The sequence below is a fragment of the Leucopleurus acutus genome, assembly GCF_964270905.1.
Source record: "Leucopleurus acutus genome assembly, chromosome: 8".
Taxonomy (NCBI): Eukaryota; Metazoa; Chordata; class Mammalia; order Artiodactyla; family Delphinidae; genus Leucopleurus; species Leucopleurus acutus.
The window spans coordinates 9,183,497-9,201,273 of record NC_139151.1 but is presented as its reverse complement, the minus strand read 5'-3'; the positions used below and the strand labels follow the sequence as shown (position 1 = coordinate 9,201,273).

The following is a 17,777-nucleotide window of genomic DNA, read 5'->3' as shown; positions in this document are numbered from 1 at the left end:
CATTTTATTGTTCTGTTGTTAGGCTTCATAATAGAAAGACAAGCAAACCTGCAGAAGTAAATGGGAGAGAGCAAAGAACACGATATGGGATCAGGAAGGACGGCAAGCCCGGAAGCGGCGCGGGTGGGCCCAGAGGACGGACTGCATTTCCCAGGCTCAGTCACCACGCGGCCCCGCCCCCTCCGCCGCCGCGGCCCCGCCCCCTCCGCCCGGGCGGCTGGACTCTGCGCCCGCCCGACTTCCCAGCGGCCCTGTGCGGCCCGGGCATGCCCAGTGTGGGCGCAGCGGCCCCGGCCCTGGGAGCGCCCTGGCGGGAGTGGGTGGCCGGGCGCGAAGGGGTGCGGAGGGGCGTGGAGGAGCCGAGCGGGCCAGCGGTGGGCCAGGGTCCGGAGCCGGAGCCGCGGGGGCAAAGCTGCCGGGTAGGTGCAGTTCTGCCGAACCAGGCCCTGGCGTCGCGCAGCCTGCGCGCGCGGCAGGGGCCCCGGTGGCTAGGGCGGCGAGGGCGTGTGAGGGCAGCAGGGCCCGAGCGCGGGGTTGGGAGGTGCGGGTGGGGGCTGCGCGCGGGGACGCCTGGCGGGAAGGTGCTGCGGCGGCGGGGCAGGGCCGGGGCGCGGGACGCAGCCCGCGGTAGCCGGCGAGCCTCTGCCCAGGTGCGGCGCGGCTGTCTTTAGCTCCGCGCGTGACGGGATGTGAGCGTGCCCCGCGCCTCGTGCACGGCTGTGGTGGCGGAGGGAGACCAGCTTCCAGTCGGGTTTGCCAAGGAGCTGGGGGGGGAAACGGGTCCGAAGGGACCTGTGGGCTCTGAGCATCCGGGGAGCCCGGTGGGATGTGAGGATGCTTACCTTTAGTGAAACTGGAGTGGGATGTGACAGCCTCCTGCTTTCCGGACTTGGGTTTCTGGGTTTAGTGACTTAGAAAGTACAGGACCGTGCCGCAGTAGATGCTTAATAAGTTCTCATGACTGTTTAGGAATTTAATGGCCAGTTGTATTTACAGGCTTACGAGACATTTTGTCCATGGGATGCTCGGGTTAAACAAAAATCCTCATCGCAAAACTTGAGTAAAAAGCCCCGACTGAGGGTTCAGACACCGGGGTTTTGAAGTTCGCTGTAGCCTTTCACGTGCTGTAATCTTGGGCAAGCCATTTAACTTTGGAGGTTCAGTTCCTCCGTCTGTGAAATGCTGTGAACCAGATGCATCTCACTTACGTCCACCACAGTTGGAGGGTTTCCTCCGTGTTATACAGTCTCTGGTCTCAAATCGTGGCAGGTTGCTTTTCTCCCTGCCTGAGCTTTTTGTCAAACCGGATAATATTTCTGGATATTCCGGATAATTCAAATAGGATCTGCATATAAAATTGAAGTGACTTGTCCTTCACAGGCCACTGTTGGTCAGTAGGTAACCTGCCACTTGGTACTTGCAGAAGCCAGTTGTTAATGGCCATGGTTCAGGTAACACAGCTCCTCTCCTTGGATTAGGACCCACATGCTTCCAGCTGTGTCAGCACCTTGTGAGAAACCCAGACTAACTAATCGGCTTCCTTAAACTCCCACATTAGCTCATTCTGTAGTGGGATTATGTTTATGTAGAAGTTAAGTTTTTATTTTCATGTTACTGCACTTTGTACTCAAAACCTATGAAAAATTTTAATACTCTTAATTCATAGATGAGGAAGTAGATGGTTAAAAGTGAATCCATGATAATCTTTAGAAACTAGTGTCTTATATATCATCATTGAGCATTAACTATTCACCTGTCACTGAGTATCCTATCACTCAGGTGTTTTTTGTTTGTTTTTAAGTGGGAGCATTAACAAAAGTTTCTTACCCTAGAAACTTCTCTACCTGAAGTGAGTGCATCTGGGTAGGATTTGACCCAAGGAGAAGATGGTACATACAGTGTTGTGCAAGTTGCCTTCCCTCTGCTGTATTCCCTGCTCTTCCTGTTCTGGGTGGCAGTAGTCCAGTTGGGTCAATAAGGTACAGTTTGGTGAAGTGGTCATTAGGGAAAGTGTGCTTATGTTTTGAAATTCGAGGTGTATAGAAGCTGCCTGTGAAATTGTCATTATGGTCTATCTCTTAAATTAAGAATACCCTAGATTGGTTTAGTCAGGTTTGAGAATTTTAGAATCCCAAGTCCTTAATTAAATTTTTGAAAATGGGTTTTGCATTCATCTTAGACATTACATGGGAGCGTAGTATTTTAAAAATACTTATACACGTGAACTTTCAAGTTATTATTTTATGAAGCTAGATTTCTCATTCACCTAAGAAATAAATAAAATGGGAAAGCTGTAGTGTGTTAAAGAATGTTTATACACGTGGACTTAACCTTGTTTTGGCCTAGTTTAAAATTCATTGTTTCCTGCATGCTTGTTGAAATTGTACATATATGTATACATTTAAAGTTGGAAAACAGGGAAGGCATATTTGGGGGTCTTGGTGGGAAATTTCACATCATACTTTGAACTTATCTGTGTGCTGGAGGACCCTGTGTATGAAGTGCATATTTAGTAATTTTTGTTAGAACTTTCATTTTGCTCCTGTATTTGTATTCAAGTAACATCAAGCACAGATATTGCTTAGGAGGATATTGTAGTGTAATTATCACCCATCTCATGATCTCAAATCTCAAAAGTACTTGGGACGTGTAGGAGGGATAGTTAGGGACATCAAGGCCCAGAGAAGGGATTACTAGTCCATGTAAAAGTGAAAGGGTGGTAAGGGATTTAAAAATTTATTGATTTCAGGTTTTTCAGTAGTTACAGGTGTAACTTCACTTAGTTAACAGTGCTAGTATCTACCTAAGTGCTAGAAGCTACTGCACTCCTATTAGAGAAGTATGTGGAAAACGTCATCATGTAGAAATGTACGTGAGTAACTTGAAGATAAATATTTTTCCCCGCTTACGCTCCGTCTGTTTCCAGGTGCTTCATGATGAGACATTTGGGGACACTTCTCTCTCCTTTGTGTAGTTGATAGTTTGGGCGGTGAAGAGATGGCTGACAGTGTCAAAACCTTTCTGCAGGACCTTGCCAGAGTGAGTACGTCAAGTCATCTTTTGACCCTTCTGCTGCAGGAACTGACTAGAAAATCCTTTAGGTATTTTTGAAATTTTTATTATGTTTGTTGGGTTCTTCACCTACAAGTTTTCATTCTAATCACACTACTCGAGGGAGAGGTATTATCCTGCATCTCGCAGAAGCTTGGGAGAACTGTCTAGTGAGTGTCTGTAGTATTGAAACCCTGTCCAGCTTGGCCCCAGACCCTCTTTTTTTTTTTGATAAACTTTATTTATCAATATATATATATATTTTTGGCCATGCCACATGGCTGATGAGATCTAGTTCCCTGACCAGGGATTGAACCCGGCCCTTGGCAGTGAGAGCATGGAGTCCTAACCACTGCACCGCCAGGGAATTCCCTAAACTTTATTTTGGAATACTTTTAGAGTTGCAGGGCTGTACAGAGAACTCCCCTATATCCTTCACCAGGTTCTCCTAATGTTAACATCGTATGTAACCATGGTATGTTGTTGAAGACCAAGCAGTGAACATTGGTACAGTGCTATTACCTAAACTACTTTGTCTGGATCTACATTATAGGACCTGTCTTATTCTCCCATTCTACAAGGCGGAGATGATGATGCTCTAGAAAAATGTCCCATAGAGATCTGTTTAGGACGTAGTCACCCACATGATCAGTAGCATAACATTCCATTATAGTGGCTGTCTGAGGTCTAATGCCCTAGTTGTAGCCCCTGTAGCTCTATTCCCGGGAGCAGGAGAGAGGCCAGTTCTGACGGGGAGTGGAAGTGTTTAAAAGTTTATTATCTTTGAATCAAAGAGGGGGGAATTGAAGGAATATCTTAGAAGGGCCAAAGAGAATTCATGTGATCTTCTTTTAATACCTTATGTCCTTTTGTGTGATAAAATTTCAACCCTGGATCAGTTGTACGACGTGAACTTTGTGTGTCTGTCTGCCCCACTAGACTGTAAGTATCTCAGAAGTGGGGATGCTGTCATCATCCTAGCACATACTAGGCCCTAAGCCATTTGAACTTAACTATCTTAATTTTAAACTGTTTGTAGAAGATTTAGAAGTTAAAAAGCAAAATAAGATTAAACATTACTCGTAGATAAAAGACCAGGTAGGTGCATGCTGCCAATTTATGCTCCTATCGGCAGGTACTTCATAAACTTGTCCATTTCTCTGTATCCTGACAGTTTTCTCTAAAATTTGTTTTGCTCATAACAATAGGTGAAAATGCCATTCTTAAATCCAGGTTGGCCATTGCTTCCAGAATGCCTTTTTCTGCTGCTGCTTTTTTTTTTTTTTTTTTTTCTTTTTCTGGCTGCGTGGCATGTGGGACCTTAGTTCCCTGACCAGGGATGGAACCCGCACCCCCTGCATTGGAAGTGTGGAGTCTTAACCACTGGACCACCAGAGAAGTCCCCTTTTTTCTGCTTCTTGATGAAGTTGAATACCCTAGTCCTTCCCACTCTACTTTGGACATAAATCTGTTGTGGTACTTACTAAACTATAAATTTTTATTTCTTTATTTTTTTCTTTTGGTTTACTGATGTACTTTTCCTGCTGAGTTATAAGTTTCCTGAGCATTTCCATATGTTGTCTAGCTCATTGAAGATGCTCAATATGGGAGTGGGTGGATAAATGAGTGCAGTCCTTTGAACTGGGTAATAGGCAGTTCTGATGTTTGTAGTAATAACAGTAATCTTTCTGCCATTGGGGCTCTTCCAGTCATTGGCAAGTGCCCCCGTCAGTGACTTATAGACTTAACAGCCCTCTTCCTCAGCATACACTGTTTAAAGCCATTCTTCTCCAGCTACACTACAATGTTGTTTCTGTCTTATGTGGCATGCTCTTATCCTACAGCTTTGCACACTTTTACAGTGATTATTTCTTTGTGTCTTCCATTAGCCTTGGTCCAGCCCTGGTTCTTTCTTGAGACCAGTGTTTAATCTACCCTCGTATTGCTAGTTTAGTACAGGATGTAGTTCGTACTTGTAGACATTAGATTGATATTGGAAGAGTATAGAGGAGGGCAATAACTTGGCTTTATAGTATCGGTAAGTGTTAGAGGGAGTAGAAAACCACTATTTTGCAACCATGTTATTCAAGATTGGTTTGGGCAAGAATTGTTAATTGATGCTAAATCTAGGGGAGAGGACTTGATGAGCAGGATATTTGCCTGGTCTCAGAAATGTCTGCCCACAGATTACTTATTAGTTGCAAGGACAAAAATTTGCAACCATACAATGGAGCTGGATAACACCTTGACTGAATATGTAAAATTGACATCACCAGCAAGGTGAGACAGACATCACATGCCTCTGGATGTAATATGTGGAAGGGCATACCATCACTTATGTGATATTCCTGCCAAAAATATGTAACGTGGGACCTAATCATGAGGACACAGACCTAAATTGAGGGCATCCCGTAAAATAACTGACCTGTATACTTCATAAAGGAAGACACACTAAGGAGCTGTTCCTGATTAAAGGAGACTGAAGAGATATGAGAGCTAAATGCAACATGTGATTCTGAACTGATGTCTGATACTTGAGGGGTAAAAATGCTATAGAGGGCATTACTGAGACAAATGGGGAAATTGGAATATGGACTGTAGATTAAACTGTTTCAATATTTAATTTCTTTAATAGATAACTATATATATTTCCTAAGAACAATATTGTTCTTAGGAAATACACACTGAACAATTAAAAGTAAAGAGACATGACACAGCAACCTACTCAAATGATCTAAAAAAATGTATATATACATATATATATACACACACACATATATATATACATATATATATAAACAAGAATAAATAACAATGTGGCAAAATAGCTGGTGAATCCTGAGAAAGGGTATTAGGGAGTTCTCTGTTCTTGTAGCTCTTCTGTAAATTGGGAATTATTTCAAAATACAAAAGTATCAAGGGTCCGCTAAGCTTTGTAGCAAACTTAAGTACCATGATTTCCACTGTTATTTCATCACTTGCCTGTATGTAACTTTGGAAAGTCTTCTGATCCAAAATCTTCCCTCTTTAAAAGTAATACTCTTGTGTATAGGGAATCAAAGACTCCATCTGGGGAATTTGTACCATCTCAAAGCTAGATGCTCGAATTCAGCAAAAGAGAGAGGAGCAGCGTCGAAGAAGGGCAAGCAGTGTCCTGGCTCAGAGGAGAGCCCAGAGTATAGAGAGGAAGCAAGAGAGGTAAGGAGTGGAGGCTGATGTCAGAAAACATCTGAATTCCCTTCTGTGGGCACTTAAGGAAGTGATTAAACTTAGTATAGAATTCAGACACTACATAGTGACTTGGAGTTTCAATACCCCATTATTTGTCTTTTGTGCTTTCTCCCCAAAAAAAGTTACAGGTGATTTCCCCCCACTCCCCTCACATTGAATTAAACTGGTGTCTAGCAGTAATCCTTGTTCAAAATGTCGTGGTGTTTAAAAGAAATCAGGATGGTGAATAGAGAGCCATAAAAAAATTACTTGGATTGGTGGATACTTCTAGGAGTGCCTGTGTGGATTTTGATAGAAGAAGCTCAGACATCCTCTTCTAGTCTCCAGTCTTGGAATTTAGAAAATATAGTTTTTTGTGTGTTTGTTTTTTTTAAGAAAAACTGCTTCTCTTGAAATATTTTTAGCGTTTTCTTATTGATATTAGGAGAGAACATTGGGATAACAGTAGGTGCTGGAAAAATAAAATGTGAACAAAAGATGTAAAAAGGAGAGCTACTGAATGATACTATGGGAATAGCCTTTATGCCTTTTAAGCTAAATACATGTGGTCTTTTCCAGTGAACCACGTATTGTTAGTAGAATTTTTCAGTGCTGCGCTTGGAATGGTGGAGTATTCTGGGTAAGTTCTTTTTCGTCAAATTCCAGGTGCCTTATAAGCATCTTTATTCAGATTATTTTGGTGTTCATGGTTCTCAACTGTCTTCTTGAAACTGAGACAGGTAGCTTTCACCTGCTAATATGTGCTTAAGGCCATGACCAGGATTCTGTGCACCTTCACTCATTTTATTCCCACTCAGAGAAAACTTGTATGTAAATGTCAGGAATAGATAGCCCTGAATATACACTTTTTTCTTAAATGACTTACAAGTTTTAATGTTAATAGGTAACAGTTTCTTGTGACGTTGTCTGGACATTTTGGTTAAGAGCAACTATGAGGGCTCAGAGGGGAAAGAGATGGATATGGGCAAGCTTCTCCCTTTGTCTGGTCATAGCAATGTCCTCGAATTGATTACTATTGAAACTCATACCAGAAGGTTGCCTACAGCTGACTGAGAACCAACACAGGCTTAAGTGAAATTTGAGTACTTTGAAGAACAAATAGTTAAGTATTTTCTTGGACTTGAAATTCAGTATAATTCAACTTGTTAATCTAAACATTTCACAGATGTTTTTAGGTGTTAGCTTTAATTAATAAAATATGACTGTGTACCTAGTATATGCCTGTAGTTTGGTGTGACTACTAATTGAAATGTTCTTCTAGTCCCCCAGAAGTTTTACTGTTTTCGTAGGCAGTGTCAGGTTTGTACTCCTCAGCTGGAGAATTGGGAAATAGAACTGAGTCCAATTTTGGTACCACTTCAGGGCTCCTAATTTGTAAAAGACACTTCCATCTGGAAAATAATTACACTGAAACTTGGAACTCCTGTTTTAAAGAAGGGCTTTTAATGTTTACCTTATTTCCTCTCTCCTTTAGTTCAGTCTCCTTTTGTTTTATCGAGTGTTTATTCCCGTGCTTCAGTCAGTAACGGCCCAAATTATTGGTAAGTATGTCCATTGCCGAGGTGGGAGGTGTTTCCCTGTGTCTCCCTCAGTCTATTGAATACTTCCTCTGTACCTGCAGCTTTAGATGTTTTTAACTCAAATCTCTCAACAACCCTTTGGGTATTGTTACAGATAGCATTTTATAGATGAGGAAATGGAAATTGGTTACCAAGGTTAAACCGTTAGTAAGTGGCATAGCTGGGATTTGAACCAGGGTGGTTTCCTGCATACAGTGTACTGCTGGTCACTGACATATCAGTCACCACCCGGTAAGCAGGTTTGTCTCAAGGTAAGCAGCACATCTCCGTGGCTACTCTGAATTGGAGTTGTGGCCAGAATTTGGTGTGTCTATGAAGAATAAGACTCTCTGAAATAGGTGCAGTGATGTGCTGGCAGGAACCAAAGATGTATGTGTGTGCAGTAGGGGTTGCATATTTGGTCTTCTGGTTTTCCATTTCTCCAGTTAAACTAACAAGCCTTTCCGTCCTTCTTAGGTGATCCGTCACTACATGGGGATGTTTGGTCGTGGCTCGAGTTTTTCCTCACGTCAATTTTCAGTGCTCTTTGGGTGCTCCCCCTGTTTGTGCTTAGCAAAGTTGTGAATGCAATTTGGTTTCAGGTAGGTACAGGGCAGAATGGAGTCTGGGTTTTATGGCATAATGGATCGCCAGGTGGCAGGTTTCAGCCTGCGAAGTTAGTGGCCATGTAGGGAGCGATTTCACCGCCTTAGCTTTTCTTGGTCAAGCAGCCAGTGGGTGATCTCTGTGCTCTTGTAAAATGGAGTTATCCTCTCAGGTCACCAGAGCATCTCATGGCCAGATGTCCAGGGGCTTTTCTCCCCTGGCAGGTCTCATGGCAGATCAGTGGCCTTAGCTTTGGGGCTGGGTATTGAGGCCACTTAATTCATGTTTTGCTGAGCTCTTTTCTCTCTTACAGGATATAGCTGACCTGGCCTTCGAGGTATCAGGGAGGAAGCCTCACCCATTCCCTAGTGTCAGCAAAATAATTGCTGACATGCTCTTCAACCTTTTGCTGCAGGCTCTTTTCCTCCTCCAGGTGAGACTGGCCTTCTGGGCATATGGAGCAGATTAAGAAAAGAAGATTCACTAGAGGGAGCTTCACAAAGACAGGGTGTCACATTTATACTCAGCAGATACGTTTATGGGAGGCAATGATTTGTAAATCATTTTTTCACAGAAACAACTAGAGACTTAAAATCATAAAATGGTAAAGAAACATGAATTTGCCTGCTCCTCCCTGCCACCCTGAGCATTCTTCACTCTCTTGCTATTTAGAAACTTGAGAAGCAACTATCAGGCTATCTGGGTAGAGAGTGATGACTCAGAGTGGCAGGTGAACAGTGTCAGGTCTCTGAAGCTTTGGAATTAAGATTTTCCATACTTGTTCTTCAGGGGATGTTTGTGAGTCTCTTTCCCATCCATCTTGTTGGTCAGCTGGTTAGTCTCCTGCATATGTCTCTTCTCTACTCACTATACTGCTTCGAATATCGTTGGTTCAATAAAGGTAAGCCTGTCTAAAGAAACTCAGAACTTGGAGGCCCAATTTGGAAATGGTGCTGCTAAGTAGACTTCTTAAATTCTTCAATACTTAGGCCCTTGGCAAATCGTCTTTGTAATGAAGCAGCCTTTTTGGCAAGAGGGGACTTAGATTTGGCTTGGGGGGGTTAACCCTTAACTTTGTTGCTGGGGAATGTAGCAGTGTAGCATCATCCTTATGGAGCTTAATGTCACGTAGCTCTGACAGCCATAAGATGGCATAAATGAGCACGAGTTATTTTGAATTAGAGAAATTAATTTGACGTCGGTGCATACAGATTATTTTGGGGAATATTTTGAAAGTCCTTGGCATATTTGGGTGTGGTTGGTTGAAAGGGGTTAATTGATTCCTAGAGGATAGCTGCCTTTTTTTGTTTCTTGCTTTGTTCAAGACTGATACTTACAAAGGATTCTGGTGTTGTAATTCAGAATTCACTTAGCCTGCCAGTTTTGAAATTGTGATTGTTCATTTGTAAAACCTTCGCATAGAAGTTTTATCAGATTTGGACAATTCTAATTTATATGCTTTAGTTGTATTCTAAATGGCAGGTCTGTACCTACAACTCAAACCTCAAATAAATTGTCTACCTTATTTAGTCATTTGGCTAAAAGGAAATATGCAGCCTAATTGTATTGGCTCCTTGTTTTAGGAATTGAAATGCACCAGCGATTGTCAAACATAGAAAGGAATTGGCCTTACTACTTTGGATTTGGTCTGCCCTTGGCTTTCCTCACAGCAATGCAGTCCTCCTACATTGTCAGGTAATTTGACTATAGGGACTTGAAGGGGACTGGTAAAAATACTCAGTGTAGGGAGCACCTTCTGTATGCCTGGTTCTGTGCTAGGCATTCTGCATTCTTATTTGGCCATCAGGAGGTCTGTAGGATTTTTTCTCCCTGACAGATAGTCATAGACATTTGTCAGTTAGCTTTTTTTTTTTTTTTTTTTTTTTGCCCCGTTTTGCTGCATGCTTAGTTCCCCAACCAGGGATCGAACCCGTGCCCCCAGCAGTGGAAGTGCGGAGTCCTAACCACTGGACCGCCAGGGGATTCTCATCATTAAAATATAGTCTGCATGATCATATATGCCATATTCTTTCTTCTGTTTTGCTTCCTCGAACAATGTTAAACATAGCCAGCGCTTAGAAAAATCCTTTTTTTTTTTTAAAGATGTGTTTGATACATTAAGGGTCCATCAAGCCATGATATTTAGCACTGGAGGCAAAGAACTTTGGGCTTCTAATATCTTCAAAGTCATGGCTGTTTTGAAGGTGACTAATTATTTCTTTTCTTTTTTTTTTTTTTAAACAGTGGCTGCCTATTCTCTATCCTCTTTCCTTTATTCATTATCAGCGCCAATGAAGCAAAGACCCCTGGCAAAGCATAGTAAGTATTAGCCAGTATTAGCTAAAATGTATTAAGTTTTTTTGGTCTAAAGTGTTGGGGCCATAACACTGCAATCATGTGAATGAGACATTTTTGTTAAGGTTTTTTAAAAATAGCCTTACATTGCAGGAAACTATTAATATACAGTTCAACAAGAGAAACACTTCTGGGATGTATCCCAAAATTTTCCCCATGCATATGTGCACATATGTGTTTCAGAAATTCTGCTATTATACATATTCTTAAAATGTAACAGTTCACCGAATAAGGCACTTATACCTGTAGAGCTCATTTTGTAAGAATGGCCAACTTTTTAAAAATAGTGGGCCATGTGTTCTGGCTACAGGAGTTTATTGATAATGACAGTAAAACAAAGTATTTTAAAATGAATCTTTAGTAACACTAGCACTCTGAAAGTTTTATCACTTCAGAGAAAAGCCCAATCTTTTGATCAATTTTGGTTAAGTCAGTGAGGATATACTTATTAGAAATTTCCAATCTGCTTTGGGTTCTTGCATGTTCTTGCTATCCAGTAAATGCTAAGTGTGTATCTTTAACATAACTAACTTTCTCTTGAAGCTCTCCTGAAAATGAAATACACATAGCATATGATATCTTCAGACACAGCTTGAAGTTTGTACCCTAGAAAGGTACTTCTTGAATCAGAATTAATCTAAAATAGAACTTTGTTTCCTCTAAGCCCCGATACTGCAGATGGTGATACTACTGCACTTCTGACAGGACCCAGTGCATTCTTTAGTTGCTGCCTGTTTAATCTGTGTGTCTAACCTCTGTACATGCTTGATCAAATTTCTGGTGTCTTGTTTTCCCCTGTATCATTTTAAATTGAAAGTAGTCAAGTAAGTTGTCAAATAATTAAAACAATTTTGCTCAACTGGGGGTGTCTAACAGGTTGGGTCTCTTTTGCCTTTTAGCCTTTTCCAATTGCGCCTCTTCTCCTTGGTGGTTTTCTTAAGCAACAGACTCTTCCACAAGACGGTCTACCTGCAGTCTGCCCTGAGTAGTTCAACTTCTGCAGAGAAGTTCCCCTCACCACACCCATCTCCTGCCAAACTGAAGGCTGCTGAGGGCCACTGAGTCGCCTGCCACCCAGAGGGGATGGGTGGGATTGGAAGGATGCCGCGTCAGCTCTTTTTCTTGTTCACCTCCCCGACCAGGGAAGGCAGGACCCACTCTGCCAAGGGCCCTGTGCATATTACCTTCTCTCTGAGGAATCGGGATTTTTGTCTGGTGCACGTAAGGCAGGATCGTCCTGACACCAGTATGGATTTTAAACACCGGTGAGTCTGAAAGGACCACAGGTTTTTCTGCAGCTCTTTTCTAGCATTTGCCAGCCCCCGTGCCTGGACTGATTTGAATACTTTTTCTCCCTGTGCCATTTATCCTCCCACCTCCCCTTCCTGCCTTCCACCACCCTTGGATGAATGGATTTTTGTAATTCTAGTTGTTGTATTTTGTGGACCTGTTGTTTTGGTTTTTCTGTGAAGCACATATATTGGACGTGGGAAGTAAAGGAGACTCTGCTGCTCCTGGTCACTCCCGTTATAGCCATCACTGTCTTGTTTCTTATAACTCAGGCTAGATTTGGTCTCTTGCTCCACTGCAAAAAGAAAACAAGCCTGAAGAGATGGGACAGGAGGAAAGACCTCACAGCCAGATCTGCTGGGTTTTGAGGAGTGGTTTTCTTTCTTCCCCTTGAAGGGGAAAAAGCTTTTTTCACTGGTACATTTAAAGCTTCCCCAGCTATAGGGAGGTACCAATTTTGGACAAGTGCCACTGCAACACAGAATGCTCAGAGAACCTGAACTTTTAAACTCTGGAGGTCTGAACTTTATTGTTGGCCACTGCTGGGTCTGTCTGGTATTTCAAAGGAATATTGGGTGCTGCAAATAGGAACTGAAGGGGTAAACTTATTAAACCCATTAAACCTGTGATTGGTTGGTGTTTTCCTGTCATTTTAAAGAGACTATGGGGGGAGGGGCAGGCGTCAAAGCACTTGTACAGTTTTAAGACATCACAAACGTGAGCTTGTTTCCCACAAATGTGTAATGGTTGAAATTTACAAGTCACTTCAAGAAACATATGCATGGAACCCAGGACTTGTCTTGGATAATTTGGAAGATTAGTTCTGAAAAATGTTCCCTGAAGAAGTTTGGGTTATGTGATTATAATCATGTTAACATCTTGTGAAAGAATTTGGGATTGAGTTGTTTTAAAGTCTATATGTGCATCCGTCCTGTGTACTCATGAAGGAAGAGAGGGCCTTCTAGACTTCAAGAATTGAACATTCTCATTAGGGAAGAGATTAGACATTTGGTTAACAGAAACCTTTACTATGTACAGGACAAAGTAAGGATTTAAAAATCGTTGCCAGCAGATGTGAACCAAATTTGAATATACAGGTTTTAAAATAGTGGGTATTTTGGAAGTAGGTGTTTCCAGCTCGTGAACAAAAAATTGTAAAAGACAGTTTAAGATTTATTTTCAATATCCCTCTGGTCCTTTGACAGTAGTATTGCAGAGAACTACTTCCAGGTTGCCGAGGGGGTGGTTGAAGAAGACCTCAGGATTTCATCAGCTTGCAGCTGATCAGCGACTGCCTTACTTAAGATTAGTTGTTGTAGTTTTTAAAATGAGATTAAAATGGCCGCATCTTTGCTGCCTGAAATTTGTATTTGTGTCAGCTAAGCTGGTCTTAGAAGGGTGAGGGAAGTTGAGTAGAGGAAGGCAAGTGATATTATCCAGCACTGTGCCTGGCTGTAGAAAATGCTGTAAGTCACTGGATGTGAGGAATCTGTAAAGTTTTATTAGTGTAACTGAGAGGCCAGTCCGGTACAAAGGCTAGATTACCAAATGTCTATTGTTGTAGGTATTCCTAATTTCATGAGATGTACACAAAAGCAGTGTAAACTTCTCTTTTCACTAGCATATGGGCAGTGAGGGCAGCGATTAGGAAATTGGGGTCAAAGGGAGAGTAGGCTCTGTTTTTGCCAAGTTCAGAATGGCAGTTTAAGGCAGACTAATAGTAACTGAAAATAAGGGAGGGCACATCACTACAGACGAAAGTGAGAGCTTGAGTTTCAGTCATACAGCCAGGAGGATCTAAGGAATCATGTTCACAAATCTCTCTTCAGGGGCAGACATCACAGCTTGGACAGGTATGTGTGTTGAAAACACGACCCTTTTATCCTATCTAGAGCTGAGTTGTCCATTATAGTAACTGTACAAAGTAAATGCTTTCTAGACCTGAGTATGTTAAGTCTGTTGGAAACTTTTAAATGGACAAATTCATGCACGCACTTGTTCATTGCTCTGCACCCGGTAAGGGGCCAAGAGAAAATCTAAGAGAAATTGTGACAAACTGGAATAAACCCAGAAGAGGGCAACTAATGGTTAGGGGTTTGTGAACCACCTTAAAGGATAACTTATGTGGGAATAAAAGGGCAGCTATAGTTGTTCACTGTTCATTTTCCATCCACTTACTTTCTGATTATAGAAGTAGTACATTTGTTCAGCTTCTGTGCTCCGTGGTTACCTGTGTGGAGGTTGCTCTGGTAGATGTTACTGGTTCTTCAGTAGTGATGGAAGGCTGTTCAGCAGTCATCTCACCAACCCCCTTCTTTGCCCCCACCCTAACATTCCTCCTGTGCTATCGTTCAACCCACAGAAGCTATAAGGAAGCTGACTCCAGGTCACTGTAAGTTTGGTCTTTTTAACAATGACAGCTGTACATTCAGTGAAATATTTTGGATAAACCTAAAGCGAGACCATAGAACCAGTAAAGGATCAAGTGAGGGGAACAGATGACTTAAGTACGTAACAGTCATTTGAGCGCTTTCTCTGTCAGGCTCTGCAAGGCACTGGGGATTCAAGGGTGAACCAAAAAGATGACTGCTGTCCTCTTGGACCTAACGATACGGTGCAGGAGACTGAGAAATGATCAAATTCTTAAGAATTACGTGTTCAGATAACTATTATTTTCCATAGGTCTCAAAGTTGGATAAAACATTGGAATTCAGAGAATCTTTGAGTAGGATAAGAGATTATGCCATGTGTTCAGGCTTCCATCCTTGGACTCATTCTCTGATTTCAAGTTTAAATGTTGTACCTTCAGACCTGTGGGACAAAGAGTAACCATTTGATCATTTAGATAAGTAGTTCTTAACCATGGGTTAACAGCAGCATCATTTCAGGAGCTTTTCTAAGATACACAGTAACCCCACCTGGACCTGGAGGAAATTTAAGTAATTCTAGAAATAAAAGTTAACAAATTCTAATAACTACTTTCATAGAAACTTGGTAAACTATTGCATCCATGAAGTAAGAACAGATTGTGAAAAGGGGACAGAATAGGAAGGTTCTTGGAAGTTAAAACAGTTGTGGAAATAAAATGAGATGGCTTATAGAAGTGATGCCGAGGATGCTAAATTAGAGAACTACAACGTAAAATTGAGGAAATTTCTCAGAACAAAGAGCAAAAAGATTAAGACATGGAAAAAGTTAAGAATCGTGGAGGTATCCAAGAATCAGATCTGACATTTGTTTCAGAAAATGAGAACAGAAGCATGGAGACAATAAAATCAGGAAATTTTCGGGACTTAAACGATGAAAATTGGACTTTTCGTATAGATGCTTTTCACTGCCAAGTGAAAAGCAATGAAAGGAAGAAAAAACCCAAAAAACCAGATGGGATCTCTATGGAGAAACACCAGGAAAATAGGTTACCTCCAAGAGACTGACTCACATTGCTATTAGACTTCTCAAGAACAACTCTGAGTAATAGAAGATAAAATTGTAGTGCCTTGAAAGTATGCTTTTATGTGTGCTTGTCTGTATATGGGATGGGTGGGTCCCAATTTCGTTCTTAGAACTCTAAACCTAGCTATGCTATCAAGGACAAAATAAAGGCATTGTTTGCTTTCCATTCAGCTTTTCTGAAAAAGTTACTTGAATCTATCGAAGTGAAAATTCCAAGAAATAGATGACTAATTAAAACAAACACCCAACCAAACAACATGAAACAGTGGAATCAGAGTGCATTGAGAAGAAATCTTGATAATACAGCTATACAGCATACTTGGAAAGGTGGGTTCGGGGGAGAACATCTTCAAGAAGAAAACGTACTGTTACTCTGGTCTGCTCCAGGTAAGATGAAGACATGTTTCTTTCGATCAATAATATAAAAGAGGTAAGTAGACACTTCAGGAAAGACCAAAAGCTCCACATGAATGACAACTCCTATAAAGCAAGCTAAAAATAGCATTATTTTAAGCAACTGATAGGACTGTAAAAAGTTTTTCGGAACCAAATCAAAACTTCTGGTCCAATAAGTCAGGAGGGAGAGAGATTAACTGATACCCTGAATGTTCGTGTATAATCTCTGGGTTTATAATAACTATAATTTTCCCCATGATTTTGCCATCCAGACTTTTACTTGTAAGATAAGCCTTTCCCTATCAACTGATATTAAAGAATCATCCTAAAAATAGCATTAGATTTTTTAGAAATTGTTATTGGAGTACAGTTGATTCTTGGCTTAGATTTTGAACTGTATTCTTTAGTAGTATATTTTGACTTCTGAAAAAGCTGACTTAATTGTACCACCTGGAAAGTCAAACATATCCCTTTAAGAAACAGGTTTAGTAATTAAAAAAAAAAAAGAACCTCGATATCTTAAATGTTCTTGAAGCAGTATTTTTTTTATGTAAAGGAATCTTTCTAATTTTAATTCCTTTTTTTTTTTTAAAGAAAAACTCGTTTTGAAGAAGCATTTGCTTGAAGTTCTGCAGTTCCTTCAGGTTCAGCTTCATTTTCCTTCTGTTAATAAAATTACACTGAACACATTATAAATACAAAACGAAAAAGCAGATCTATTGACTCATCCTGGGGTGAACCTGGTCGTGTATATTTTGAAAACTACACGTGATTTTGAAGTACTGATTTAATATGCTTTCAGTAAGTTTAGTCGGTTGCATTCAACAGTAGAGTAACCGCGAAGAGAAAGGAGTGCCGCAGGCACTAAATTTGAACAGTTGCCGGATGCTCCCGTTTTTGTCGGTGTGGCTCGTGCTCACTGAGATGTGTAGGGAGTGGGAGTGCGTGTCCGAGAGGTGATGGAATTGGCTGCTGAAACTTCGCCCCTTTCCGTGCCTTCAAGCAACGTTTCTTTATGTGTGAGGAGAGAAGGGGAAGAGAGGCAAGGCAGCTTTCACTGGCAGGTTACTTACAAAGGGGTGAGCAAAGCACCGCCAGGCTGCAAGCTGGTTCCAGGAAGAAGCTTGTCTACGCTTTGGGAGGACCGCCTCTGCGACCGTGTGGGACTCAGCCCGCGGCGTAGGTTCTTCCCACCGAACCCCGACGACCTCTTTAGCCCTAGGCATGCTCATTCACGAGGTCAGGGGCTTAAGAAAGGGAAATAAATGCCTCGTGACATTTGCAGGGCTCTTGTACATCGCAGTTTACCAGAGCAAAGTCAAACAGCTCTTGAGCGAACTGTCAGACAAGATCTTGCACAAGATGTAGAGGTCTGGACCGGGAAACGATTGAGGTTTCATTGAGAATAGGTAGAAAATTCTTCCCACCTCTCCTTTAACCTTATATTAGGCAACATCAATTTCTACCTATAAAGAAACGAAACTCTCAGAAACGGAGGCGAGCGACCTTAGCCCGGCTTTTCGGGATTTGTAGTTTCTGCCCGTTCCTTCGCGTAGTTTCCGCTTCTTGTCACGTGACTATGCTAAACGCGCCACACCTTCCGCTCGCGACTCCTTCGCGGCCCGCAGACTGACACGTCACTGCTCGGCCCTCAACCAAACTGCTCCGAGTGTGTTCTTTCCGCGCTCTCGCTCTCATGAGCTGGCCTATCATGGCTCGGCGGTTGCACGAAGTCCCGCCTTCCGGCTACTAAATGATACCTGTATTGTCCAGTTAAAAAGTGGGAGCGCGGCTTCGTCCACGCCTCCGAGTCTGACAGACAGTTCCGTCATCCTA

At 41.9% G+C, this 17,777-nt stretch overlaps 1 protein-coding gene across 3 annotated transcripts; it reads left to right on the top strand.

Annotated features, from left to right (window-relative positions):
• Nucleotides 1-263: 263 nt before the first annotated feature.
• Nucleotides 264-12,720, top strand: EI24 (EI24 autophagy associated transmembrane protein). Of its 3 annotated transcripts, none has more exons than XM_082843776.1 (11): nucleotides 264-419; nucleotides 2,927-3,039; nucleotides 6,104-6,249; nucleotides 6,841-6,901; nucleotides 7,757-7,823; nucleotides 8,319-8,443; nucleotides 8,761-8,880; nucleotides 9,237-9,348; nucleotides 10,031-10,142; nucleotides 10,692-10,766; nucleotides 11,702-12,720. In XM_082843776.1, exons 2-11 carry the CDS (start codon nucleotides 2,998-3,000, stop codon nucleotides 11,862-11,864), a joined length of 1,023 nt encoding a protein of 340 aa, XP_082699902.1. In that variant the 5' UTR covers nucleotides 264-419; nucleotides 2,927-2,997; the 3' UTR covers nucleotides 11,865-12,720. The 3 variants fall into 3 exon arrangements, with proteins under 3 accessions (XP_082699902.1, XP_082699901.1, XP_082699903.1); XM_082843775.1 differs by lacking the exon at nucleotides 264-419 and adding an exon at nucleotides 1,599-1,979; XM_082843777.1 differs by lacking the exon at nucleotides 264-419 and having other exon boundaries at nucleotides 2,732-3,039.
• The last annotated feature ends 5,057 nt before the right edge of the window (nucleotides 12,721-17,777 follow it).